This window comes from Rissa tridactyla, chromosome 7 (assembly GCF_028500815.1).
Source record: "Rissa tridactyla isolate bRisTri1 chromosome 7, bRisTri1.patW.cur.20221130, whole genome shotgun sequence".
NCBI lineage: Eukaryota > Metazoa > Chordata > Aves > Charadriiformes > Laridae > Rissa > Rissa tridactyla.
The window spans coordinates 24849442-24874043 of record NC_071472.1 but is presented as its reverse complement, the minus strand read 5'-3'; the positions used below and the strand labels follow the sequence as shown (position 1 = coordinate 24874043).

The window sequence follows — 24602 nt, the reverse complement described above, 5'->3', positions numbered from 1 at the left end:
GTTCTGCTCTAGTGCACATATGACCAGGGATGGAAGGTTTTCCCAGTATTTAAGTGGAGTTGTCCGTTCTGCTGATGGCCAGTTACCTACAGCTTGGCTTGAAATAGACACAGGGAGTCCGGTGCAGCCTCTGTTTTTTAAGATTAAACTTGTTTAAAGACTAATATATCTAGATTAACAAAGCCAAATTCCTTCAACTTTCCAAGACCTATCAATTTTACCTACTTCTGTTGTAGACTTTCTGCAGTCTATCCAGTAGTATACAAACCAGGATGCAACACTTGAGGAAAAACCTGATGAACTTGGAGTAGTGAGGCTTAATTACCTTCCATACATCATATATTACCCTTCAGTTGATACATCTGCAAAATAAATTTTCCGTTATTACTAATTCTGTTCAAGTTACTAGCTTCAACTTCCAAGACTGGTTTCTGCAATGCTATTACTTAGCCAGAGGTACTCCATTTTGTATTTGTGCACCTTGAATGTTCTTCACCAAGTGTAGTACTTAATAAACTGATGTTAAAAAGATATAATACTAATTCTTTGGGCAGATTTCCCCCATGACCAAAGTACTTTTGAATTCTGTTTCCAAAGTGTTTGCAGTGTCCTCATATTTTAAGCATTCTACACAAACTTGGTTAGTATTTTTGACTTCCTGTTCCACATTTTAATTACCAGTCTAGATTACAGAACAAAATACTATCTGATAGCAGACACTGATGAAATTTCTGGAGATATGTGATGTAGTGATGACTATCAAGAAACTATAAAGAATTGAAATCAGTGCATAGTGATCTTGCATCATATAATCTTAATTTGTTTTTGAGAGTGACGTGAAGGTAACTATCACAAAGCTGTAAAACAGGTGACATATCACTTTTGTTACTACCATCTTAACCAAGAAGTGAGTTAAATGGTCAGGGGAAGGAATCAGGTTGGGTTGACACAGTGTGGTTGATGCACTCTTGTTTTCTCTTTTTATTTAATTGCCTTCTAATTATGACTGCAAAAACGTATACTTACCGTGTCTTATGATTAAAGTTAGGTAGAGACAAGCCTGGTCATTCTGACCCACCTTTGTTTTTTTCTTCCTTGGGTTCTCTAGTAGTACTTAATCCCCTAATTTATTAGCTCATTATAATTGCTCAGGTAATTGCTCATAATTCAAATGACTGTTTGTCCTTTTTCATTACAAGACTTCTAGCTTCATTTAACTTTTAGTGTATTTGTAAACCCTTCTGTTAGTTTTTGATACAGCTGTGTTGGTCCCTTGCCTTATTGTCATTCTTTCTTTCTCAGAATCTGTCTACTGCTATGTGTGTAATATATTTTCTTTAAAAGTAATTATCGGGTTTCTTGGGGTTCTTTTTCTTTAAACTTTGGTCCCTTGTGAGTCACTGCTTACCATTTCCATAAATCTGTTCAAGTTTTTTTTTGTTGTCTGTTGTTCAGCTGATTTCGCTTTTAGCCAAATTACATTCCACTTCCAGGTTCTCAGTTTGTTCATCCAAATTAGCCAGAAAAAAAAAGAGATTTAAAAGACTTAATTTTCTTTTTCACTCTACCATGTAAAACATAAATTTCTTGTCCCTGCCACATTCCAAGATCTGTTTAAACAGAAAATTGTATCTCATCCAGTTTGTTTCCAAATGGATAGCTGGATAAAGTGTTTTGTTTTGTTTTTTAATACTACTAAATGCTTTGATAATTGTTTGCAGAAGTACTACTGCCACTGTCTTCTGTTTGATGCAGATCCTCACCTACGACACTGTTGTTCTTACCTTTGACCAGAAATATTCCACAACTGATCTCCAGTATACAGTGCAATATCTCTTCTTTTCCAGCTTACTTTTTATTTGGATTAGGGAGGTAGAGGGGAATACCAATATCTAGTCCTGTGATTTATCCCACGGTCAGTAAAGTGGCAATTATATCAGTTTTGTTTGTATTTCTTTTATTTTTGACCATTCAGTGTACCCAAGCAGATAACATGAAGGGTAGTAACTCATCTGGGCTGTGTTCGGAATATGTTGGTTTTGTTTTGTTTTTAATAGAGCTTTTAGTCTTGGTGGGGCATGTTGAGAGAGGCTTATCTGATTTTTATTAAAAAACCTGATAAAACCTTTTTGATCTGATGTGCAGAGGTAACTTGGAAAATATGATGTATAAATATGATCTTCATTGATCTGCTTTCACTTTGAAGGCAAACATGAAAAAACTTCCTCTGTGTCTACATACCCAAGTCCACACATACCAAATTCTCCTTTTCCTAACCGAGCAAGACAATACAGAGGTTGCAGCTGCACTTGCTGGTTATTTTTGGAAGCATTCTAGGTCATTATTCTTCTAGTAATTAAATTGAGATGGACGCTTATTTATTGAGACTACTGTTTTGAAAGCCTACCCTTATCTACTGTTTTGATGAAGAGTTTTGGGAATTGTTGAGGAAAAAAAAGCACATCATCTTCAAGCATTTTCAGTAAGCAAGGGTGGAAATAGGAATATAGGTTATGGAGGTTATTGTCTTGGCTGATTCCGATGTGCAGATACTGAGACGTTGCAAGGAAGAACTACATGTAGTCATTTCTATACTAAAGACTGCCGGGGGGGGGGGAACACATGGAAATTTTGTGGGTTTAGTTAACATTTCTCCAGAAATTTTAATTCAGAGATGATCTGGTTATTCAGAAGATGTCACAGATCAGTATTGTCCTGCAAACGGATGTAGGGCTGGAATTTAACTCTTTGAAGCAAGCTGAGTGTTTGCCTTGAAACGAGTTGTTGTTTCACTTCAAAGTATTTGTTCTGCCTTCCTATATGGAAAAGAATAAACCAGCGGTATAAGATTTTTTTTTTTCTTTTAATAAAAAGAAGCTCAGCTGATGTTGGCATTTTTTGTTCAGTGAACGTGGAACAGACTCTTTCAATAAAATGTCCATGTTGCCATTCTGTGTTCAAAAGATCTCTGAATAAATCAACCTTAGAAAATTTCTAAATAAATATTGTAACTTGACAGTATTTCAGTTTTTCTCTCCCCCCCACCCCCCACCCCCACTGGTCTGAACTTGTTACTTTGGGGAAAATGGTTTGTTTTAAGAATGTAGAATAATATGTCAATAGGTTGTAATCTTCTGTTGTTGAATGTATTTTTAAAAAAATAATCTCTGCAATAGCCTAGTATCCGTCTTGGGGAAAACTAAACCTTCTTTTTCTTTGAAAAATGAACATTTTTAGTAGTCTCCACCACTTCCAGCAATATCAGCTTTTTAAGCCCATTCTGTAGAATCGATTGGTAGGGTTTTTCATTGGATGCTTTGCTATTCCCAAATAAGACTGAAACATTTTTGAATGTTCTAGGGTTTTACTTGGCTTAAAAGCAATCGAAATACAGAATTTACTGTGCCCTGTCAAAACATCATCCACCTGTCATAAGTGGTCACAAGTGCTCTATAGTTAATCAATTTTTCCTTTCAAGCATGAAATTTTATTACTGTTGCTTGTTACAACTGTGAGTGATAATAGCGGATTAGCTGTTTTCTAAATCTGTATATAATATTTAGTATTTTATTTGTCTTGGTAGGCCTCAACAAATAACGAAAGTTCAAATCACAGTTTCGGAAGCTTGGGATCTTTAAGTGATAAAGAATCAGAGGTAAGTATACGGGGCAGATTCATTATTACCGCAAAATTTTGATGCTAACAAGTCATAATTTTATATTCCATTTTGATGCCTTATTTTTTGTAGAAGCTTTTGAATTAAAATGCAAAATACACAGCTGGATAGGAAAAAGCATACATTACTAAAAGATACTGTCTCTTGGAGGAGGAGACATGACTTCATAAAAGTTTCTTTGAATTTTTGGTCATGAAACTTCTGCTACAGCTTTTGGAGCTGCAGTTTTTTGTTTAATAAATAAAAAGATTTTCGTCAGCACAGATAAACTTTGACTAGTCATTGGCTGCATCCTTGAAAATACTCTAGAAACTAGTTTGCTGTATTTTCTCTAAAAATACGGATTTACTCCAAGGTCAGGCAGTAGTATCTGCATTTGTAAAAGCTGCAGTTGTCACTGTGTGTTTTCTTACCTACTAGCACTTCATAACCCAAAAAAGGATTTGTATTACTAGGTTTTAGTGTAAGAGTGCAGACTTCCCTTGGAGTAGATGATTTTCCTCTTAGTGACCAGTACTGATATAGTTGCACTAATGCAACTCTTACAATTTACGTGTTTTGGGGTCGCTGAGGCCCTCTCCCAGTTTTGCCTGTGTACGTCACTGATTGCATCGATAAGATTATACCCGTTGTAAGCAAGAGTGTGTTTCTAGCCCAGGCTGGACCCCTGTTTGAGTATGTGTCATGCCGGAGGGAGAGTTGTTTGGAATATGCTTTCAATGTTATTTTCACATGTTAAATCTTTATTTGGGGCCCAATTGTTCGTTCAATCAGTCACTGAGACACTGATGTTTGCTTTTATACTGGGCAGACCAGCAAGTGAATTTAGTTGGTTTCCAAGACTGATACCTTATAAATAAAAGTTCTCTGTGTGTGATTTCATGTTTTCCTATTTGAAAAAGGCTCTGCTCTGTTGGGTTTTTTTTCCCACTTGCCTTTCCCATCTGAATTTTCCTTTCAGTTGTATATGGATTGTTTTCTTTACCAGAGGAATCTGTCTGCCTGTTGTTTTTCTTCGTGACTTTTCCTAGAAATACTTTGAGCAGCGTTGCAGTGATGCAGTTCTCATGTAGGTTAGGAATGGAAATGTGCTGCAGTACCCTGAAGGTTATGATGCATTATTGCAATTCCTTGTCTGTGAATAGTCGAGTGATCTCAGAACATTGACTATACATGTCATGACTTTTTGGTATAGAAAAATGTTATTTTACAGTGGTATACATGAAATACAGAGGCAAGGTTTTCCCAAGGCATGTACATTTGAAAGTTCAGCCCATATCTTCAGTCTCTGCACAGTGTTTTAACCTCAAGCCATGCTTCTGGGTAGGGATAATTTATTATTTTTTTTTAAAAGTATTCTAAAACTTGGATTCTGAAATAGAAATAGAGTTTGTTGGGTTTTTTTTTTTTTTTGTTAAAAGTCCCTGCACAGATCTCCAGTGCACAGTCCTCCAGGTTTCTTCTGTGTTTTCTGAAAGATGAGTCGTAATGACGTTGAATAATGCAATACGATTTCTTGACCCATTTTCAGAAGTTGTCAGTTGTATTCACTTAAATTAAATTATAATTGTCATACCAAATATGTTAATAAGTTTGTAGAGTTTTGTTCTTAAAATAACATCTGGTTACTTATATGCTGTAATCCTACTAAAAGTACACTTTAGTTCTTAATACTGCAAACAGGTTGCGGGATTTTTTTGTGGGATTTTTTTTTTTAATGGTGTGACAATGAAGGTTTCATAGCAGTAGGGAATTACTCTTGTGGGTGGTTGTGTAGAAATACAAAGACTTATAGGGAAAGCAGTGCCATGATTTGATGTTGAGAGAAAACCGTTGTATTACAATAGATTTTGGGAGGAAAAAAAAAGTAGAAATGCAGATCTCAGAATTGTTGAAATTAATTTCTAGCAAGAATGTCAGTTTCTGATCACATTGCGATGGTACATTCATGGCATCATTATGTGCTTTCATCACTAAGAGGCACATTAAAAGAAAGTAAGTCACACTTAGTTTTCAAAACAAAGCAGGCTTCCCACACCCTTTTTTGGTTTTCTGGTGCGATTTTTTATTTTTCTTTTACTTTTTGCACACGGGATTGTAGAAAATACAACTATTAGAACTGTAGTCTTTTCTTTTTTTCAATCTGATGGATGTATGAAGAGGGGTAATTCATCTGAATACTAGTTTTAATTGAGATACTTCAGAGGTAAACTTTGATCTGCAAAACAACTTGAAACCAGGCTTTATTCTGGATTCAGTTCAGAATTGTGAGCAATAAACAATAGCTGGATGTTAATATCCAGACCTATATTCCAGTTTCTTTTTAAGTGTTTACATTATTTTTGTTTTATTAAATGCTTTGTTGCTGTGGCACGTAGATCTTAATTTGAGTGTGTATTAGCTACTTGTAGTTAAGATAAATCCTAAATTGGCTATCTCGGGTTGTGAACAAGTGCTTCTTTTCCAATATTTTGGCCTTCCCTGCCATTCCTTATTAAAGTAGATTGCTCCCTCGTTGTTTTGGTTACAAATGCATTATTTTATTTATAACTAGTATTTTCTGTTCTCTGTAAATAATGAGTTCTTTAAAGGAGGACAGCTTTGTCTGAGGCTTGATTAGTCCAGTTTGATTAGTAATTTAAATGTTTTGTTCTGCTTGCTCGTAGCTGGTTAGTTGCTGCGGTTCCCAGTAATACAGAACCCTCATTATAAATGTAATTTCAGAAGTAACTAAAGGTTTGATCTAATTGGAATTTATAATGTGTTGCGGAGGAGAACAGCACTGCTGTATTTGTTTGCTGTAGTTGTAAAGCTTTGGGGGGAGGGTAGGATTTAGAAAAAAATAATTATGGAAAACTATCAACTCATTCATGATGCATATGAAAAATATTAACAAAAAAATCATTACTGTTAAGCATACTGGAGATTTAAGTGTTGAGAGACAAAAAAAAATAAAAACTTTTATTTTATTACAGGTGATTTTGTTTTTTCCCCCCTACAAAAATAACTTCCTGAGTTATATGGTTACTAGTTCTACAAAAATGGTAGAAAATATTTAACTGTACATAAAGTATATAAAATTACTTTTCTGGGTATTTTTTAAAGGAGATTAACTAGTTGAGAATTGGTACTTAGAAATGTTTATTTTTTTAAAAGAGGACGTGAAAAGCCAAGATTTAAAACTATAAATGTGAAGAGAAGGCTCAGGGGAAGCACATTAAAATTGAGGGGTCAACTGGGATCAAGACTGTGATGTCCGAGGCTCTGAGAATGTGCCAAGCTGTGGATAACTTTAACATAGCTTTACAATCTAACTTTGGATAGCTTCAAAACTGTTTTGTCTTTCTTATGAAATAGTGGGATTTTAATCTAAATCTTGGCTATACGTAAATCCTTCTGAAGTGCCTGAAAGCAGCTTCGCTCTTCATTTATCAGGAGGATACTCCTCAGCCCCATTAGTCTTCACTTTCTTGTAATTCGTATGATTCCATTCATTAGAAAGGATTTTGGAGAACATTTTCTAGTGATTGATGTATGCTGTACATTACCATGTGAATTTTGTACTTAGAAAAGGTGAACATGACCTTGTTGGGTAACCTCATTAATAACCTCGTTAGTGTGCTAATACTTCTTAGTCTGCAAGGTTAAATTAAACACTGAAAGAAATCAGAAGAGCTTAAGAAAATAGACATTTATGAATTATTTGAGTTTCAGTTTTAAAACTATAAACCTCTTTAAATATCTGGCTTTTAAATACAAGACATCAGTCACTGTAGTTGGAAACTAATTTTGGTGGGGGAAATCTTAAATGTTTAGTCATTAATTAGCTTTTAAATAACTTTTTTTTGCTGGGCATGGCAGGTAACACTGTGTTAGAATGATAACTGCAGAATTGAAAGCTGGGAAATAAGAATAACATGAAAATGCTGGGTTAAATCGTTTCAATTCAGTTTTGTGGAAAGATAACTTAATGTTACCTATTTACCTGGCAGTAATTGCAAATTATTAAAGTAATATTTCTAAGCTATGCTTTCTGCTTTTAGGATCATACGGTCTTAAGATAACTTAATCTCCAGGAGTCTCTGTTGTAGAGTTTGCTAATGTACGATAGCACTGTAAAACATGCAGATTTTGGTTGGGATAGTTTATTTAAAATAAAATGTATGTAATTTGAACTTCATTTGTAGCCTGATAATACAACATTCGTAACGTTTTTATGAAGCTATCCACAGAGCTGAAGCTTCTAAAAAATACTTGGTATAGATAAGGAAGACCTTTCTTGTCCTGACTCTTCTTTTATAGACTGATAATTTTCTGTGGATCACAGGTAACTTAAGTGGTTCTTTGCCAAAATAGTTATTTTAGAATATTTGTAGTAAATTTATATTTGAAGATACCCATGTGAAGATTTTGGAACTGAAACATATTTGAAATGCTTCCAGTGATGGGTTGAAGTTTGAATTTTGATATCGTTTGCTGTGTTGAGAAGGAATACTTGGAGCACAAAGTGACAAATACAGTGAAATGATAAAATGATGGTATCACTTAAAAAAATGAAGCATCTTATGACTGATCTCAAATTTAGTCTGATATATTAGGGGCTATCGATTCTTAATTGTAAGACAGAGTTCATGTAATGGCTTCTGTGCTTTCTCCAGTTACTGGTATGAGGCTGCTTGGGGGCTGAATACACACAAAGCTGCAGAATCTTTGCCTCGAACCAAAGCAGCTTGTAGAATTTAACTTACACTGGGGAGACTAACTGGTCTGAATCCTCAGATCAAGGGAAAGCAAATATAATTTAGAGATGCTTCTGATCACAGCTCGCCCTTGTTATCTGTGTTGTACATGCTGATTGTAGTTTCTAGGCAACTATATATAATATTTCTGGAATAAATTTTTAACAGATCTGTGGTTTTTTTCACTTATCATTGATGTTTTTCTTTGACTTCCTTGAGATACAAATATAATGGGGTGGGGATGACGATACTTTCCAAGTGGATAGATACTCAAATATTCCCATTTTGAGCAATTGCTCTTTTTTTTTTTCTTAAATCCTAAACAGATTCTAGAAATCTACAGTTTGTATTAATTTGGAGATTACTTCTGCACTTCCAAAAATGCATAACACTATTGGCTTCCTATTGAAGCATTAGAACTTTCATGTTTATACTGTGGCAATGTGCAGAAAACACCATCGAGAATCGGCTTATTTCACAAGGTATTAAGCTTTTAAAACACCCACAACTATACAATGATGATCCTGGTAAAAAGTAGCCGTAAGTGAAACCAAATAGGGTGTTCATAAACCCCAGAATGGATGAAAAGGTATAATTGCTTAACAATTAATATGTAGAATTGCCTTTTGGGAAATTATTTAAGAATTATTTCTCACTTTCTTAAATATCTTTTCTAGCTTGTATTTATCTGATTGACCAAGGATCATATTATCTACTTTAACTACGATCTGAAATTACATCCCTGCTGAATTGTGAAATCATGTTTTATGAATGAGGATTTAAATTTATTTCACAATAATATAGCAATAATAAATAGAGCTGCTGTTGGATCATGTTCTTTTTGTTGTTTGTAGACTCCAGAGAAGAAACAGTCAGAACCTTCCAGAGGAAGAAAAAGAAAAGCAGACACTCAGAGTGAAAGCAGCCAAGGTAAACTAAAATGTAAATGAATTAGATAGTTATTGTATGTATTTAATCAAATTATAATGCACAAAGTTTTTACTTTTAGCCTTAAAAATTCTGAATTTTTTGCTTGCATAGGACAGGTGTTGGGTTTTTTATTACTGAAAGGGATGGGCAAGTAAAACCTGAACTGGGCTGGTAATTGCCCATAAGAATCATGTGCTTGTGTAACTTGCATCTATGATACAACTTTCTATGTTTTTTTAAGAATTGTAGCAGCTCTTCTCATCCAAAATACCTTTGTGGTTTGTATTTCTTTTCAGTAGGTAAGGGGGAAAAGGGATTACAGTTTATAATACCTGAAGGCTTGTTTTTCGGGTATATTTAAAAATTAAATTTTATTCTTCCTTTTCTATGGCTTATCTTACAGTGTGTAATTGTCTAGAGGGATGGGGAAGTTGGGATGAGACTGATTTCCAATTTAATATTTACAAAGCGTAGGTTTTGTCATTCTTCTCTTTAATGTGACTTTTGGGGGAGGAATGGTAGAAATTTAACCGCAAGACAAAAATTTATCAAAAGGGGAGAGGAAGTAGTTTTGATAGCATCTGTATTAGCTTTTTTTGGTTTCTGACTGAGCTAGGAAATGTCACTTCAGATACACATCAATGGGCTCCATATCTGGAAGTCTTCGTGATGCAACATGCTATTAGTGGAGGAATTGCGTAGTTTGACTAAAATTAATTTCTTTATAAGTGTTGCTTCATAGGGACTTGCTTTGTTCAAAGAACTTGAATGAAATTTCCTATTTCCATTGTTCAACTAGCCTATCCTTCCTGCTACCAGTGAGAGTTGAAATTAGAGATGATACAAATTTTAGGAACTTTTTGGCATAGACAACATGATTATAATGTCTTATAATTACTATTTTACTGTCAGCAGCAATGAAACTGAATAGTCTGCACTGCAATATTCTCAAGGAACTGGCCTAGGGAACTGCAGTATATTGGAGTTGGTGCAGTACAGTTGAAGTACAGCAAATACTGCTATTGTATTGAAAAAAGGAACAAGAGATCTGTCTCTTGTATATTGTGTACCTAGGATTTTGACTGTGTAATATGCAAAATAATCCATAAATGTAGAAGAAAAGTATAGTTTTAGAATGTGGAGGAAATTGAAAAGTGGGATGAAATCAGTGTAAATCTATTCTTAATTGACTGTGCCAAAATAATCTGATGTATTTCTTCAGTGCAGAGTTCTGTAATGCGACATAGATTTTTCTATACTGAAAAGGAATGCAGTCTGTCTCATTTATCTGGATGAAAGCAAATTTTAATTTGATAAAATGATATATGAGAATTAAGCATGAAGACAGAAATCACTAGAAATTATAGGGTAGGTAAACAACTGGCTAGAGGGCAGTAGCAGTGATACATACGCTAACTGGGTAACTACTGGAGGAGTTAGCTGTGTGCTGTTCTAGGTCTTTGAATTATTTTATCTATGTATTTCTGTTAAAGTCTTGACACAAAAAGGGCTGCCAGATGTTTCTGTTTATTCATGGTATTTCTTAGTGACACAAAGTTATGCAGCAGTGCCAGTGTAGAGGCACACTGACTAGAAAGAATTCTTCAGGGCTGAAGAATAGAAAAGCTTGAAAATCTTTGCTAAAAAGTCTAAAATTACATTTTTGGACCTATGGGTAATGGTCTCCTAATTTATTGCAAAAATTTCTTTCTATAAAGAAAAAAGGTTTGTTGAACAATGGTTCCTTTTCAAGGTGTCTACCAACAGGTAGTCAGACTTGTACAGGAGACAAATACAGTCTTAAGATTTATCAGTCATCTTAGGGCCGAATAGAAGAAGGCATTTATACCGCTGGGTAAGGCATTGATGCAATCTCTAGAATGGCACATATGGCTCAGGTCCTCATGTTGAAGAAAGATTAATTCACATTGGTGCTCCTGAAGCTTCAATACTGATTAAGATAAAAGAAATTCTACTCTCTCTTTCTGCTCTATTTATCTCCCTAGTTAAGCCAGTGAGTTAGCCGCTTCGTCATCAGGTTTGTAGGAGTGGAAATGCTTGTCGTCCTCCATGCCCATGCTGTTATTGCCACTTAAGGAAATCCTTGGGCTGAATATTTGGGCACAGTAACTCACCTGGAGCATAGAATGTTAATAGACTTCGTTAATTTTGATACTTTGGAAGTGGGTGAACTTTGAGATAGTGCTTGAAAAGGGGAGGGACATAGTGGTAAAGGTTTGATCTGTAGGGTGAGAGATGTGTTTCCTAGATGTTAGGTGGAAAAGGTCTAGGCTTGCTGCTAGATCTACACTAATCTGGTTTAGGAATTGAAGCATGGCTTAATTTCTGATTTCTCAGTGAATGGAATATGCAGGTCGCTGTTGTGGCCAGTCCCTTAATTATCTACATAGGAAGATCACATACTAGCACATCAAAGAAAAACAAGTGGTAAGACTTTGCTATAAGTACTGTATAGGTAAAAATGTAAGACACATAAGGCAAGTTATTTAATCAGTTCTAATGTATTAATGTATTTGTTTCAGGAAAGAATATTGGGGGACGCGGTCACAAGATTAGTGACTATTTTGAGGTAAGGTTTTTGTGTGTTTGTAAAATTTACGTCAGCTTTAAAATATTATTTCAGCTTTTTTTGGATATTACACAGTTTTTGTTTGCAACGGACAGGCCTCTTTAGAGGATACTTTTTTTTTTCTTTATGTAAGTTTATGAGTATTAAACCTTGAAGTAGAGATGCGGTGGTCTCTTGGTGCAGCCTCAGCTAAAATATAAAAACCGTTTTCTTTCACGCCTTTCTTTAAATGGCCAAAGGCTACACTAATGCAAGTAATACAGTCTAATTTAGAAATTCTGTGTACAGACGAGCTGTATCATTCAGTAGATGTATACTGTATTTTGATAAGAAGATTGACTAATTGGAGGGGCTATATCTTCTCTACAGTACCAAGGTGGAAACGGCTCTAGTCCAGTGCGAGGTGTACCTCCTGCAATCCGATCTCCTCAGAACTCACATTCCGCTCCTTCTTCTGTAAGTTTGTGAACTTCATAACTGCTGGAGATGCTTCCGTAGTCTTAAAAGGAGAATAACTGAAGAGAAAACACGTTATCAGGGAAGAGTTTTCAAAGGAGGGAATCCTGGGAAGGAATTCATTCTTTCAACAGCAAAATAAAAAAAAAGATCAAGTTAAAATATTAAAACTAAAATTTTCTGTTAAGACTGGGACTTTTTTCCTAAAACAATTTTTAAATAAAAACTAATTACATAAAATACTGAATAAGTGCTAAAATGTTCTAAAGACATCTGTTCACAAGCCTCACACAAAAAAGGGGAGGATTTTTGTTACTTATGAGACAACTGAACCCCTAACTTGGGACTTCAAAAGCTCAGGTTTTGATAAATCAGAAGTTTTAAAATAACTGACACCTAATGTGCCTGTATCTTTTTAAAATTCTCTTTACTGGTCATGCTAATTATTTTTTTCCCTCCTCATGCAAAATTTCAGTGTTAGGCATACCCACGTGCAACTCTAAATGGCCAAACAGATTCTGACAATTAAAGAAAGGATTTTTCTCTGCTGTTAGACCTCAGGTTTTATTCCATGTACTTTCAGCTTCAGGCATGTTCTTATTCTTGCTAACAGTATGGAGTGTAATGCAGATTGTGGAATTTGGCTTGAAAATGGTCTCATTCACACCAAAGAGAGGGTTTTTGAGAAGTTTCAGCAACGGAATTTGTGGTCTGATCTGCATTAGCTTTCCCTTTCTCGTCCTCCCATGGAAAATAACCACTTCAAAAATAACTCACGTTACTTTATTTTTGAGTTGTGAAAGCTTAGAATCAGAAAAATATGTCTGTGTGAGACTACTGTCACCTTATGTCAGTCTCGTATTGTCTTAAGTCTTTCAGTCTGTTTCTCTAAAATGACAATCTTGGTTTTCTCAGAGAATATATTGCATCCTTTCTAAACTGCAAGTGATATGTAACAGCATAGTGATAGCTGTCAATGCAGTGCTCCAAGTAGTAGCTTATGCAATAAAGATACCTTATTTCTCTATTCTATATGATTTTCCTGCCAAGAGTTGTAAACAAGGCTATGTTCATAACTGAATATTACAGTGTCTAAAGTCCTTTGTTTTCATGCGTTCCAGGTTCGACAGAATAGTCCTTCTCCTACTTCATTAGCTTTCGGGGACCACCCTATTACGCAACCAAAGCAGTTATCTTTTAAAATTACTCAGGTAACTCTTTTTGAGTAGAGCTATCCTGTATCATTTCAGTCTGTAGGAAAAACTGATAGATATGTTTATTGCTTTGTCTTTCAATTTCTTTTAAACTCTTAAAGGCTTCCAAAGCTTTGCTTTTTGCAATCCGCCAAAACATTTTTCGTTTAAGTTCAGCAGCTCATAATTTAAATCTCTCTGATTAGTTTTGTACTCTGCACTTGCTCTGCTTCCATCATGGCACTTCATGAGTAGTTAGGTGACCACGTGGTTGGTAGGCTTTTGCTCAAGATTTTAGCTGTTGTGTGATCTTAGGAGTAGAGGCTGCTCTTTCAGGCAGTATTTGAAGTGACAGCTGCTGTTGTCATATTGCATTTAAAATCTGACATTGAAGAAGAAAAATGAGATGGTAATCAAAATGATCAAGATAAAGTTCTGTCATGACTTTTAAAAGCTGAAAGCAACTGTTTTATCCTGTCTACTGTTTCTGACATGGTCTGTTCTGTGTTTCACAAGTTAGAACAAAGTTACTTCACCTGTTGACCAAATACAGAGAATTTGAAGTAATTATCTGACATTTACATTCTTGCCCTGCTTTCTGTGCTTTTTTTTGTGAACGATGACTTTTCAATTAGTGATTAAATCTTTTAACACTGTTAGTGGCTGGCCCCAACTGTTCATGGTCATCGTCATGAAGGGGGAAAGCAGTTTTGAAGAAGAACCTGCCATGTCACTTTCAAAACACAGGAAAATAAGATGTGCTGGTCTTGTTGAATGATATAAAGTAGTTTATTTCTCTATGTAACATGAGAAAAATAATGCTGTAATTGTTAAAGGAAATTATAAATATTTCAAAACGTTCTTTTTAGACTGATCTCACAATGCTGAAATTAGCTGCACTAGAAAGTAATAAAAATCAAGACTTGGAAAAGAAAGAAGGTCGTATAGATGACTTACTCAGGGTAAGTGTTAGACATGGGGTAAAGATATTCAGAACAACAGGCAGTGAATCTGAGGCCAATATTTTACATGTTTGAAGAATTCTCGTTTTTGAAAATTACCCTAGAGTTACCTAAATTAAAAGGTGAAACAAGTTTTTAATTTTTGTGAATTTTTTTTTCTGAAAATGCAAGAAGTCCATAAAATGAAATGCATAAGGGTTTTTTTTTCTGCTTCTGTGCTACAACTTGTTAATGATTAAATATGTTTATAGACTTTCTGAAGGTAGAAAGCAAGCTGATGGTGTTTTGTAGGCAGTTGATAAATTCCTTAAATTCATAATATAATTGTGAATAGCATTTATCAGTGGGACAACTGTTGTCAGTTTAAGAATGGAGACGATTGTGACAGAAATTACGAGCAGCAAATAAATACTTTTGATAAGAATATTGCTATTTTTTTAAAAGTAATGAGTTATATATAATTGTAATGTAGGGAAATTGCTAAACTTTCTATTCAGATAATTGAAATTTCTGTGATTGTGAATTTTTTGTTTCCTTTTAAATTAAAACGTTAGGATGTCACATGACTTCAGCAATCAAATATAAAGGATCCGGAGCTAAAATTAAACTTTCAGTTTAACACTGGAGGACTGGAAAAGTGATCGGTACAATGCTTTTATATATTATTTATATGCTGAATGCTCTGTAATACAGAATGCAGCTCGGTGTAAAGGAAATAAAAAAGGAAGCAAGACATCCCATAGAGACAGATCTGTGAAATGTGATTTTTGCCTATATATATATGTTTATGCATGTTCCTTACTTTAGTCACATGAAGGTAGATACCTGTATTTTCTTGACAGCTGATTATAAAAATAGTGTTTTGATATAGCTAATCATATTTTGTATAAATTTGTTAGGCTAACTGTGATCTTAGAAGACAAATAGATGAACAACAAAAGCTACTTGAAAAATATAAAGAAAGATTAAACAAATGTATTTCAATGAGCAAGAAGCTTCTAATTGAAAAGGTAAGCTGACTGCTTTTAAAATGTTTGTGATAAAAACTTTGATGGTGCTGTAGAACTCCATTATGATTCCTTCATTTTCACTTCAACTTTTTCACATTAGTCTGAGACTGAAAATTCGTAAGCATGGTCTCTATCTGGCCGTAAGTGTTTTTATAAGCCTGAAGAAGCAAAATAAAATGTTGAGCCTTCTTCTGATTGTGGAAAATGTACCTTTCAATTTAATGGATGTTTTCCTATCACGAAGATATGGCAAAGCATAAAAGATAAGAATTTAGGATGTGGCTAATTTTCTGGACAAACATTAGGAATGAGATTACAGTGGATTAAAAAAATTTCTGAACGTAATCTTTTGTGGAGAGGAGACAGATAAAATCTCTTCATGAGACACTTAAGCAGCCGAGATAATTTTTGATGTAAAATGTTAAAATGCTACGTTAGCTCAGAATTAATAGAAACAAGGTAATGAAGGTGACCATTCACCTTCATACTGCTATGAAAGAAATATTTATTTCAGATTTAATGCCAATTTTATTTAAACTAGCAGCAATTTCTTAAAAGACAAGGACACATTGTTTCTCTCCCTCTTCTTTAAAATAGCCTTATTGGAAAAAAACCCCAAGCCCAGCAGCTAAAAATTGTGAATAGTAAATCAGCTTATTAGAAATTGGGGTACAAAAAAGTTTAAGGTAAACAGCCAATCTTTTGCCTAATATTAGCCGCTAGATGCTGCTGTCAGACACAAGGGTACAAACTGATCCATTAGAGGATTAGGGAGTTTCCTCTCTAGTATCCCATAAATAAATTATTGCAGTCCTTTTTAAGTTCCAGCATGAGGGGAATGCAGAGAAAAGATGCATCATCTCTGTTTGGCGTGATGCTACGTGTGCACCTTCAGACTGAGAATATCACAGAGGCCGTTTTTTGTGAAAGGCCATGCGGGCCTCCTCTTCAGTCCAGAAATCTGTTTGCACGAAGATCCTTAATTCTGTCAGCGTCTCACATTTGGGGTGCATGTGTGTGTGATTTTGGGCCATAGGCTTTTCTTAAGAAGCAAGCCTTTTTAACAATTAAAGAAGTCACTATCCATCAGCAGCATTCACGGTGCTCTCTCTGCTTGTGCTGAAGCAGACTAGGCAGACTCAATCATTTATCATATCCCAGGGATGCTTGTGGTAGTAGTGACTGGTTCTGAGAAGGGCATCTGCTTCTGTTACTGCGAGTGGATATCTGACTGCAGTTAAGTCTACCTGCAGCGCGTTCCCACGTAGAGGTTCCTGAGCTCAGTCAGTTTGGTACATGTAGTAACACAGATGCTCTGTCCAGGGAGTTTCCAGGCACTCTTTCCGATATCTAATCAGGCTCCTTTAGTGTAATAGACATGTACAAACATCATCTTAATTATATGCCTGTATGATGCTAATCCTCTTACCAGTTTTCTGTATTTACAAATAAAATGTTCTGCTAATTATGAAGAACAGTGAACTTTATAGGAAAAGTGAGTCAAACTGAAATATTTTTTTTGGCGTACCAATTCTGAAAACTGCAGATGTTTGAGTTCTGCAAAAATTAGAATAAATGGAGTAAAGTAATAAAAGATACTTTCATCTGCTCTCCTTTTATCCCTCCCTTACAAAGTTGATGGAGGAAGAAAAACTTTTACTGACTTTTTGAACGCTATAGTATTACTGAATATGAATTTCATTTTTTTTTTTGTTTTCTTAGAGCACACAGGAAAAGCTGGCAAGCAGAGAGAAGAGCATGCAAGACAGATTACGCCTGGGGCATTTTACAACAGTTCGTCACGGTGCTTCATTTACTGAACAGTGGACAGATGGCTTTGCATTTCAAAATCTTGTGAAGTTAGTAAACGCTATGTTCTTAAAATTCTCACTAATTGTTAGTTCCCTCTAGTGGATTTTTTTATTACTAAGGTTCTAGGATTGGAGAACGTTATATTTTGCTTTGCCTTTCGAAGACTGAGAGTACAGTACAAAACTCCCTTAATCAACTGAGAGAGTACCAAGGCTGGGTGTCTTTGAAAGACAGTTTGGTTTCACTTGGTTTTAACTATCCTTAGAAAAGCATGAATGTACTAAATGAACAGCACGTAATTATTCAGCTCAGCTGGTAGAAAGAGCTATAAAACTGAATCAGTGATTTTTCACGCAGCTAACCACGTATCACTGGACATCACTGGGGCAGTTGAGGTCTGTGAAGGTCTCATTGGTCACATAGGTGCTGCCTGCACATCCGTCACTGTAGTGGCTTTTTCAGGCATCCAGCTCCTCAGTATCACAAAGGAGGAGTGACAACCTGTCAGCCTCAGATAGGGCCCAGTGCAAGTGGGTGGGGGAGAGCAGCCCCTAGAAAAGACCTGCTGCAACAGGTACTTCAGCAGAGATGGGGCCAAGGAAAAGGTCTTTGGGAGACCATCAGAGATGGTAAAGTAATTATGCAATGCCTTAAAAAAAGTAATTCACGAAGACTTTAGTTTTTGAGGGGCAATATGTAGTCTTAGCATTATGTGATTGCCTAGGGCACTGTTTTTTTTAACACGATCTTAAAAACAATCTGTAGGTGTGTTTTGCATAAAAACTGTAATTGTTTGTCATACAACCAAACTAATGATTTATTTGGGAACGGTCAGATCAAATTCAGTATTTGCCTATAAAATCGAAGTAGTCTCTATTGACCCTGTTACATTTCTTTTGATGGTATAGAAGAAGGTATCCACCAGCTCAGATGTTTTTTTTTTTCTTGTGCAGAAACCATGTGTAACACTTTCAAAAACAAAAAAACCACACACACCCCAAAAAAATCCAAGCAAAAACGCATATCTCAAAAATAAATTGTGCCAAAACTTTAGCAAAATTTTTCCACCTCATGGAGAACATTGGTGTTCTTTTTCCTAGGAAACATTTTCACATGTACAGTAAGGGTTTTTTGTTTTTGTTTTTTTTTTTTTTTTTTAAATTTCGTAATGCTTTACCAGTTAAAAAGATAGTTCTTTAAAAAATGCAAAATGATGAAACTTTAATAAAGCTTTTTTTGGGGTTTACAGGCAGCAAGAATGGGTGAATCAACAAAGGGAAGACATTGAAAGGCAAAGAAAGCTCCTGGCCAAGCGAAAGCCTCCAACTACAAATAATTCTCAGGCACCATCTGCCAATTCTGAACCCAAGCAGAGGAAAAATAAAGCTGTGAATGGGGCAGAAAACGATCCCTTTGTTAGACCCAATTTACCACAGCTGTAAGTTTAACATTTCAATCAGTCTTTTACATAAATTCTCAGATATTGTCTGTGTGAGTTCTTTTCAAATAACAGCTTAAAAAGACACTCAGTATATTCAGCAGCTATATTCTCACTGAGGACTTGCTGATGTTAGGGAAATTTGCACCACTGCCTATGAAGATGTCGTACAGTTGCCCAATTTATTTTTGGTAAAGTCACCAGAGAAAGGCCCATTCTGTGTTTATTCAATGTTCCTTCTTGTTTTCCTCATCCAGAGGAGTCCTTATTCTGGTTTCCTGCTCTTGTAATGTCACTGATACCTATTGAACTTTTCTTGATTCGCGTTGGTTTGGGAGCCTCTTCTTTAGTCAGAGATCATTTAATTTTTCATATAACAGTCTTTAGCTGACGAGAAAAGATTTTCTTCAGCCTTTAGTATTTGAAGACATTTCTTAAAAACAAATGGAAAAAAATCTCTTTTTTCCCCTTCTGAATGTCAGAAGTTACTGATCCTGTTTCACATATTGACAATGTCGAAATTTTTTGTCATTTAAACATAAAAATTGAGAGCTATCAAAGTCTTCTCCATTTTCCAAGTGACTTTTTTTTTTTCCTGCAGACAGAAATGGTATAATTCAAGGCACAGACAGATGTGTTCTTGACATTTAATTTGAGTATTTTAAGAAGTTGCTGCTTGGAGATACTAGTTACTGCTCTCGATGCTAAGAGGCAGCAGCTGATAGTGTATCTGTTCCTAGTCAGCTTAAATAGAAAGTAAATAACTAGGGTTAAAAAGACTAACAAATTAATCTGTGTTACTTTGCAAAAGCAGGCTACATGTGTTCAACATGGTCACCTGTCACCTCTCTGTTGTGATGGTAGTAATTTATACCTCTGGGGGTGGGGGTTAAATAAATTACTTTGGTTAGATCTGCAAAATACGTATGTTTGGACCATCGCTTTGAAGACAGCTGCATATGTTTTGCATAATGCATCATTCTTAAAGTTCACATTGTGAAATTGTTTGGCTGTGACAAAAATATCATGAAAATATAGTAGTAAGGCTGGCAATGTAAGCAAGTCTTGATTAGTGTTACTTGTGTATTTTGGTAGAGAGCTGAGGAGTCATCGCTCAAATTGATTCTTTAGTAATACTTAGTGCCAACTTTTCTCTTCTTAGAACATAATTAATACTTTTGAATAGTACAGTGAAGATTGCCGTCATGATAAAAATACCTTTTTGTTTTAACGTAATACCTCTTGTTATTAAGTAACATTTAAGTAACGGAAAAGACCTGAAAAATTACATAATTTTTAATTTGCCAGCTTTTGGCAATGTCTTCATTCATGATAAATTTCCATAATCTTATTGCTGCTTTAGGAGGTGATAAAATAAAAATATGGAAGATAAGTTCTAATTATTAAGTAGGACAATATGAATTTCTGATAATAGATTTCTGAATGTTTTCTGGTGTTATGCAGTTTTAAATAATTTCCAAATGAATACAAACTTTTCAAATTTTCATGTCATTTGGCTTAACCAGTTACATGTTAAATGGCACATGAAAATGCTTGCTGGTTGTAGAATTGCCGAGAGAACAATCAGAATTGCCCTGTTGTATCTAACGCTAGCATAAATGTAAGCTGTTAACCGAATATCAACTGCTTTGCCTTTAAGTACCCTAATTTGATCATTTTATCAGCTAGATACGAGATTGCTTGCCTATACAATAAATTTTGTTTCAGAACTTTGAGAAGGTCTGTAATGTGTCCTGAGATCACAGAATCATTAGGCCGCATCATGCTCTTAGGCCTTTACTTAAAAGGGTTTTTTTAAATGTTTTTATTTAGGATTCATTACAATTTTATATGACAGCATTATGTGTTGACTCCTCTCTACTGCTCAGTAGAGAATTAAATATGTTTTATGTATCTTGGTAAAACAATTATTAATTGTGCACTTACATTTTAGAGTAAATGTGTCATCTGCTGTCTGTGATTTCCTTCTATTACATTGCGCTTATCACTGTTCCTGAGTTACTTTGAAAGTAATGATCTTAATTAGTATAGCCAAATGGAAGATGTTGTGTTTATATGAGGCATGGGAAAGAGCTGCTTGAGATTAATGAACTAAACCAGTAGTAAATCAGTACAACATATTTGCAAGTGATTAGGCAGATCTTTTTTAAACAAACAAACAACTTACTAGCAGTTGTTAGCAACAAGTGTCTCTGCCACTTCGGTGTTTGCTTTAGAAAACGTCTCCAGCTGCAGGTATTGACAAGACAAAATGATCTAGAGTTTTGTAAGAAGCAATATTATTGAAGCCCTTTCTCAAAACATGTGCTGACTGTTTTGAAATGGATCGAAGGTGTTGCCTGAGGCATTGTTTTAGTTTAGATGAATATATTATGGTCTCTCATACGAATTTAAAAGGAAAATTTTTGCACTGAACTTATTAGTATAAAAGTGGCCATCTGCCAGGGTCCTGTGAGTGAATGGTGGGTTTGGTGTTTAAATAACATGCAACAGATGAGTCTAAACGCTGTCCTGGTTTTCCATCATTCTTTCCCTTTTTGTGGCCCAAACCAAAACGAAAAAATAGCTTCAATTTTGAGAGATCTCTTTTCTGCTGAACAAAGTAATTTTATGAGTCTTACATGAAAGGAATAAATTGAAATTTATTTAAAGAAAAAAAATGTGTATTTGAAGGAGAGGTTGCCTTCTTAGACCTGGAGAAATCTGTTTGAAAACTCTATTCCAAATTCTTTGGAGACATGAGCGATTGCAATGCTAGTCCCCACTTCTAGACAATTATCTCTAGGAGCAATGTTTTGTGTAGTTTAGGTGGTGTCATCCTTCCTGTGCAGCTTCAGCCTGGTCAGTTGTATTCACTTCCCAGTCACCTCTTCCTCTGCTTCCTAGTTCCTCCATGGGAGCCTGCATGCATCCTTGTCCCTGCATGCGATCGGGAATAGGAGAGCGGAGGGACCTGGCGGAGTTTGTTACTGTAGCTGAACAAATGCATCATTTAGAGGGAGCATTCTGTTCTGTATGGAACAAATAAAAATATTTTCAGAAACTTTTTCAGGCTGAAGTGCCAACAATGTGTTTGGGCTTTACAGGACAAGCAAAGACAGATCCTTTCCTGAGGCAATCCCTTTCTAAGGCAAACATGGAAACAATGGGCAAAAAGACCTCATGGAAGGCTTTGACTTGGTCAGCGTCTGCTTCTCCTTGTAGAAATTCGAGGAACTAGAGTGAGAATAAGGCTGGACCAAAAAAGGAGCACTTCGGAATTTGTAGCTAAAAACTTGCATTGACTGTGTGTATGACTGTTTGGGGGCATGGCCGCGTTCTGCTGTGCCTATGTATTAAGGATGATTTTTTCAACTGGGAAAAGGAGTGGGGAGAGATGGTTGTAAATGTGCCAGGCTTGATTGTCATGACAACCAAGGAGCACATGACAATTTTGGTTTTTTGTCTTGTCTGTACCCACTAGTAAGAGTGTTTTGATCATAGAAGAAGGTTTTGTCTGAACTTGTAAGGAAGAAGTGCAGAAAAGATTAGTCATGTCTACCCATGCATACTGTGTCAAAGCCTTTGAAATTTGGCTATGGAAACATTGTAAAACGACTGGAAGACCAATTTTTTTCTCATTAAGAAAAATGTTCAAATTGAGAAAATCAAGCCTCTCAGGCCAGGTAAGCTGTTCACTTTCTTCCAGTGACAAGTAAAGGTGGCACACCATGGCCCTACATGTCACAGGGGAATTATGCTACATGCGCACAATATGTCCGGTGCTTTTTTTTGAATTTCAGGAGTTCATTGCATGGGTACGATAGTTCATTTGGCTGTAGACAGTTAAAATACAGCATTTATTGCAGAGTAAGTTTGAGCAAAAAAGATCACAGACTGTTACCAGATTAATTCATGCAGCCTACTCCCAGCAACCCTTCTTCCCCAACACTCCTCGTATGAGCCTCAAGCCTGACTACCCAACTTAAGTTAATTTAGTGGATGGCAGCAGCCTGTTTCTGGTCGATGTCCCTCCCTTGTGCTCCTCAACCTTTCTTCCTCTGCATCTTATGAGACTCGTGTGTTCCAGGTGATGGAGCAGCAGCCCCTTCTGCAGGAAATGATGGTGTCTCGTAGGTGACTTCTGTTTTTCAGAAGGTTCCTCCAGCGTGTTGCTGCCTTGTAAAAAGTAGCGGGCGGGTGGATGCAGGTGGGAAACGATGGGCTGGTGGGAAGCAGTCTCTAGGCTGGATGTGTTCAGCCTGTGCGGCGGGGTGGTGGCCGACAGCCAGAAAAACAGACAGCGTGCACACACTGTTATTGTTGTACTTCTATTTGTTGTATGCTATTTTAATATGAACATAAAGTACAGCTTATTTATAGATAAAAAGTAATAAAGTCCTACTTCTAAAAAAAAAAAAGTAAATATTTCTGAATATGAGGGAGTAAAGTTTTGTTTTTCATGAGTAAATGAACAAAATCCAAAGTGACTATGTCTGTGTACAGTTCAACGTTTTGTATGCCTTCCTCCAAAATGTGGTGGTCGGTCACGACAGTTTCAAATTGCTGTGAATCATGCTGTGCCTCTAATAGAGTTAGATTTGTAAGGAAATAGAAAAATGGAAAACAGCAATTTATTGGGATATAGCGTAGAAATATGGAAGGAGTGACTTCGAATCTTTAATGTTTTCAATATGACCTCTAACTTGTGCTCTGTGCTCGAGAGGGCTATTTAAGAACTTTTTGGAAGGCAATACTTGCTAGAGCTGTCTAGGCACTTTGTCATAACTCTGTGCAGATAGCTGAGGTTTTATAAAAAGGACCAGATTTCCTATATTATGTTAGTTTTTCAGTGGATCTATGGTTTTAGGGCTTTCAGTGTTCAGTGAAAATTGTGGAAGTTCACGTCGTAAGCTTCGTATTTTCAAGTGTGTTTTACTTGTGGTTCAGCTTTGCTAAGCCACCTAAATACTCTGCTTTCCGAGAAAGACAAACTTTACTGTCTGCATTTCTGTAAATGCACAAATGTGTACTTTATTCTGCAGAGAAGAATCTGGAAAGAATAATATTCAACCTCGTACATGTTGGCATTGATCCTTTGCCTTTTTTTAATTGAGAACTTAATCTGTTTTAGAGTAGTTTGTTTTTTTAGTAGAAATATTGAAAAAATGTCAGGGATGCTGCTGTGAGTTTTCTAGCGTGGCCTTGATGCTCTCTTTAGGTTTTCTTAGGTTTCTTGCTGTTTGAACTGTACAGAGAATGCATTGCCAGCTTTCCTAGCTATTGAGACACCCCATTTCACGTTTGCTTTAATGTCTCTCCTTTTAAGATGTAGCTTAAGTTGTCTAAACCCAGAGGAGATCCTGCCAGGAAAATAATATAAATGTTCAGTCCCAAAATTTGGTACTTTAAGGGACCTTTTGCCTTTCTTGGAGAGGCAAATTTCCCCACTCAGTTGCCTTCAGAGTGTTTGGGGATGTCTGTTGACTGGAAAACAAGGCTGCTTTTCATTCCAATAGGAAAAAAAGATGCAGGGTAACTTTGCATGATGCTTCTTGAAAGAAAGGATCTCTTCCTTCTCAAATTCTGGCAGGATGTGATCGTGGGTGCTTTTGTCACCTGATCTGAGTGTTTTCTGTAGACCAGAAGGATGATGACATAACTACGGTCTTGTGAATCTCTTTACAGGTTCTTGGAAACTTTATCCTGAAAAGATGCATTCTTTTATTAACAACTTTTGAGACCCAATAAATATAGGGCATAGAATTCTGAAAACTATGGCAAACTTCATCCAAA

The 24602-nt window shown here is 35.8% G+C and overlaps 1 protein-coding gene across 7 annotated transcripts in view; it reads left to right on the top strand.

The window, feature by feature from the left end:
• TLK1 (tousled like kinase 1) overlaps positions 1-24602 on the top strand; it is a 97769-nt gene that overhangs the window by 54624 nt on the left and 18543 nt on the right. For all 7 annotated transcript variants that reach the window (XM_054207916.1, XM_054207915.1, XM_054207914.1 and 4 more), the window contains 9 exons: positions 3584-3655; positions 9270-9345; positions 11889-11935; positions 12305-12391; positions 13513-13602; positions 14454-14546; positions 15446-15556; positions 17279-17415; positions 18618-18806. In XM_054207916.1, the coding sequence (XP_054063891.1) occupies positions 3584-3655; positions 9270-9345; positions 11889-11935; positions 12305-12391; positions 13513-13602; positions 14454-14546; positions 15446-15556; positions 17279-17415; positions 18618-18806 (902 nt within the window). The remainder of the gene's footprint in view (positions 1-3583; positions 3656-9269; positions 9346-11888; positions 11936-12304; positions 12392-13512; positions 13603-14453; positions 14547-15445; positions 15557-17278; positions 17416-18617; positions 18807-24602) is intronic.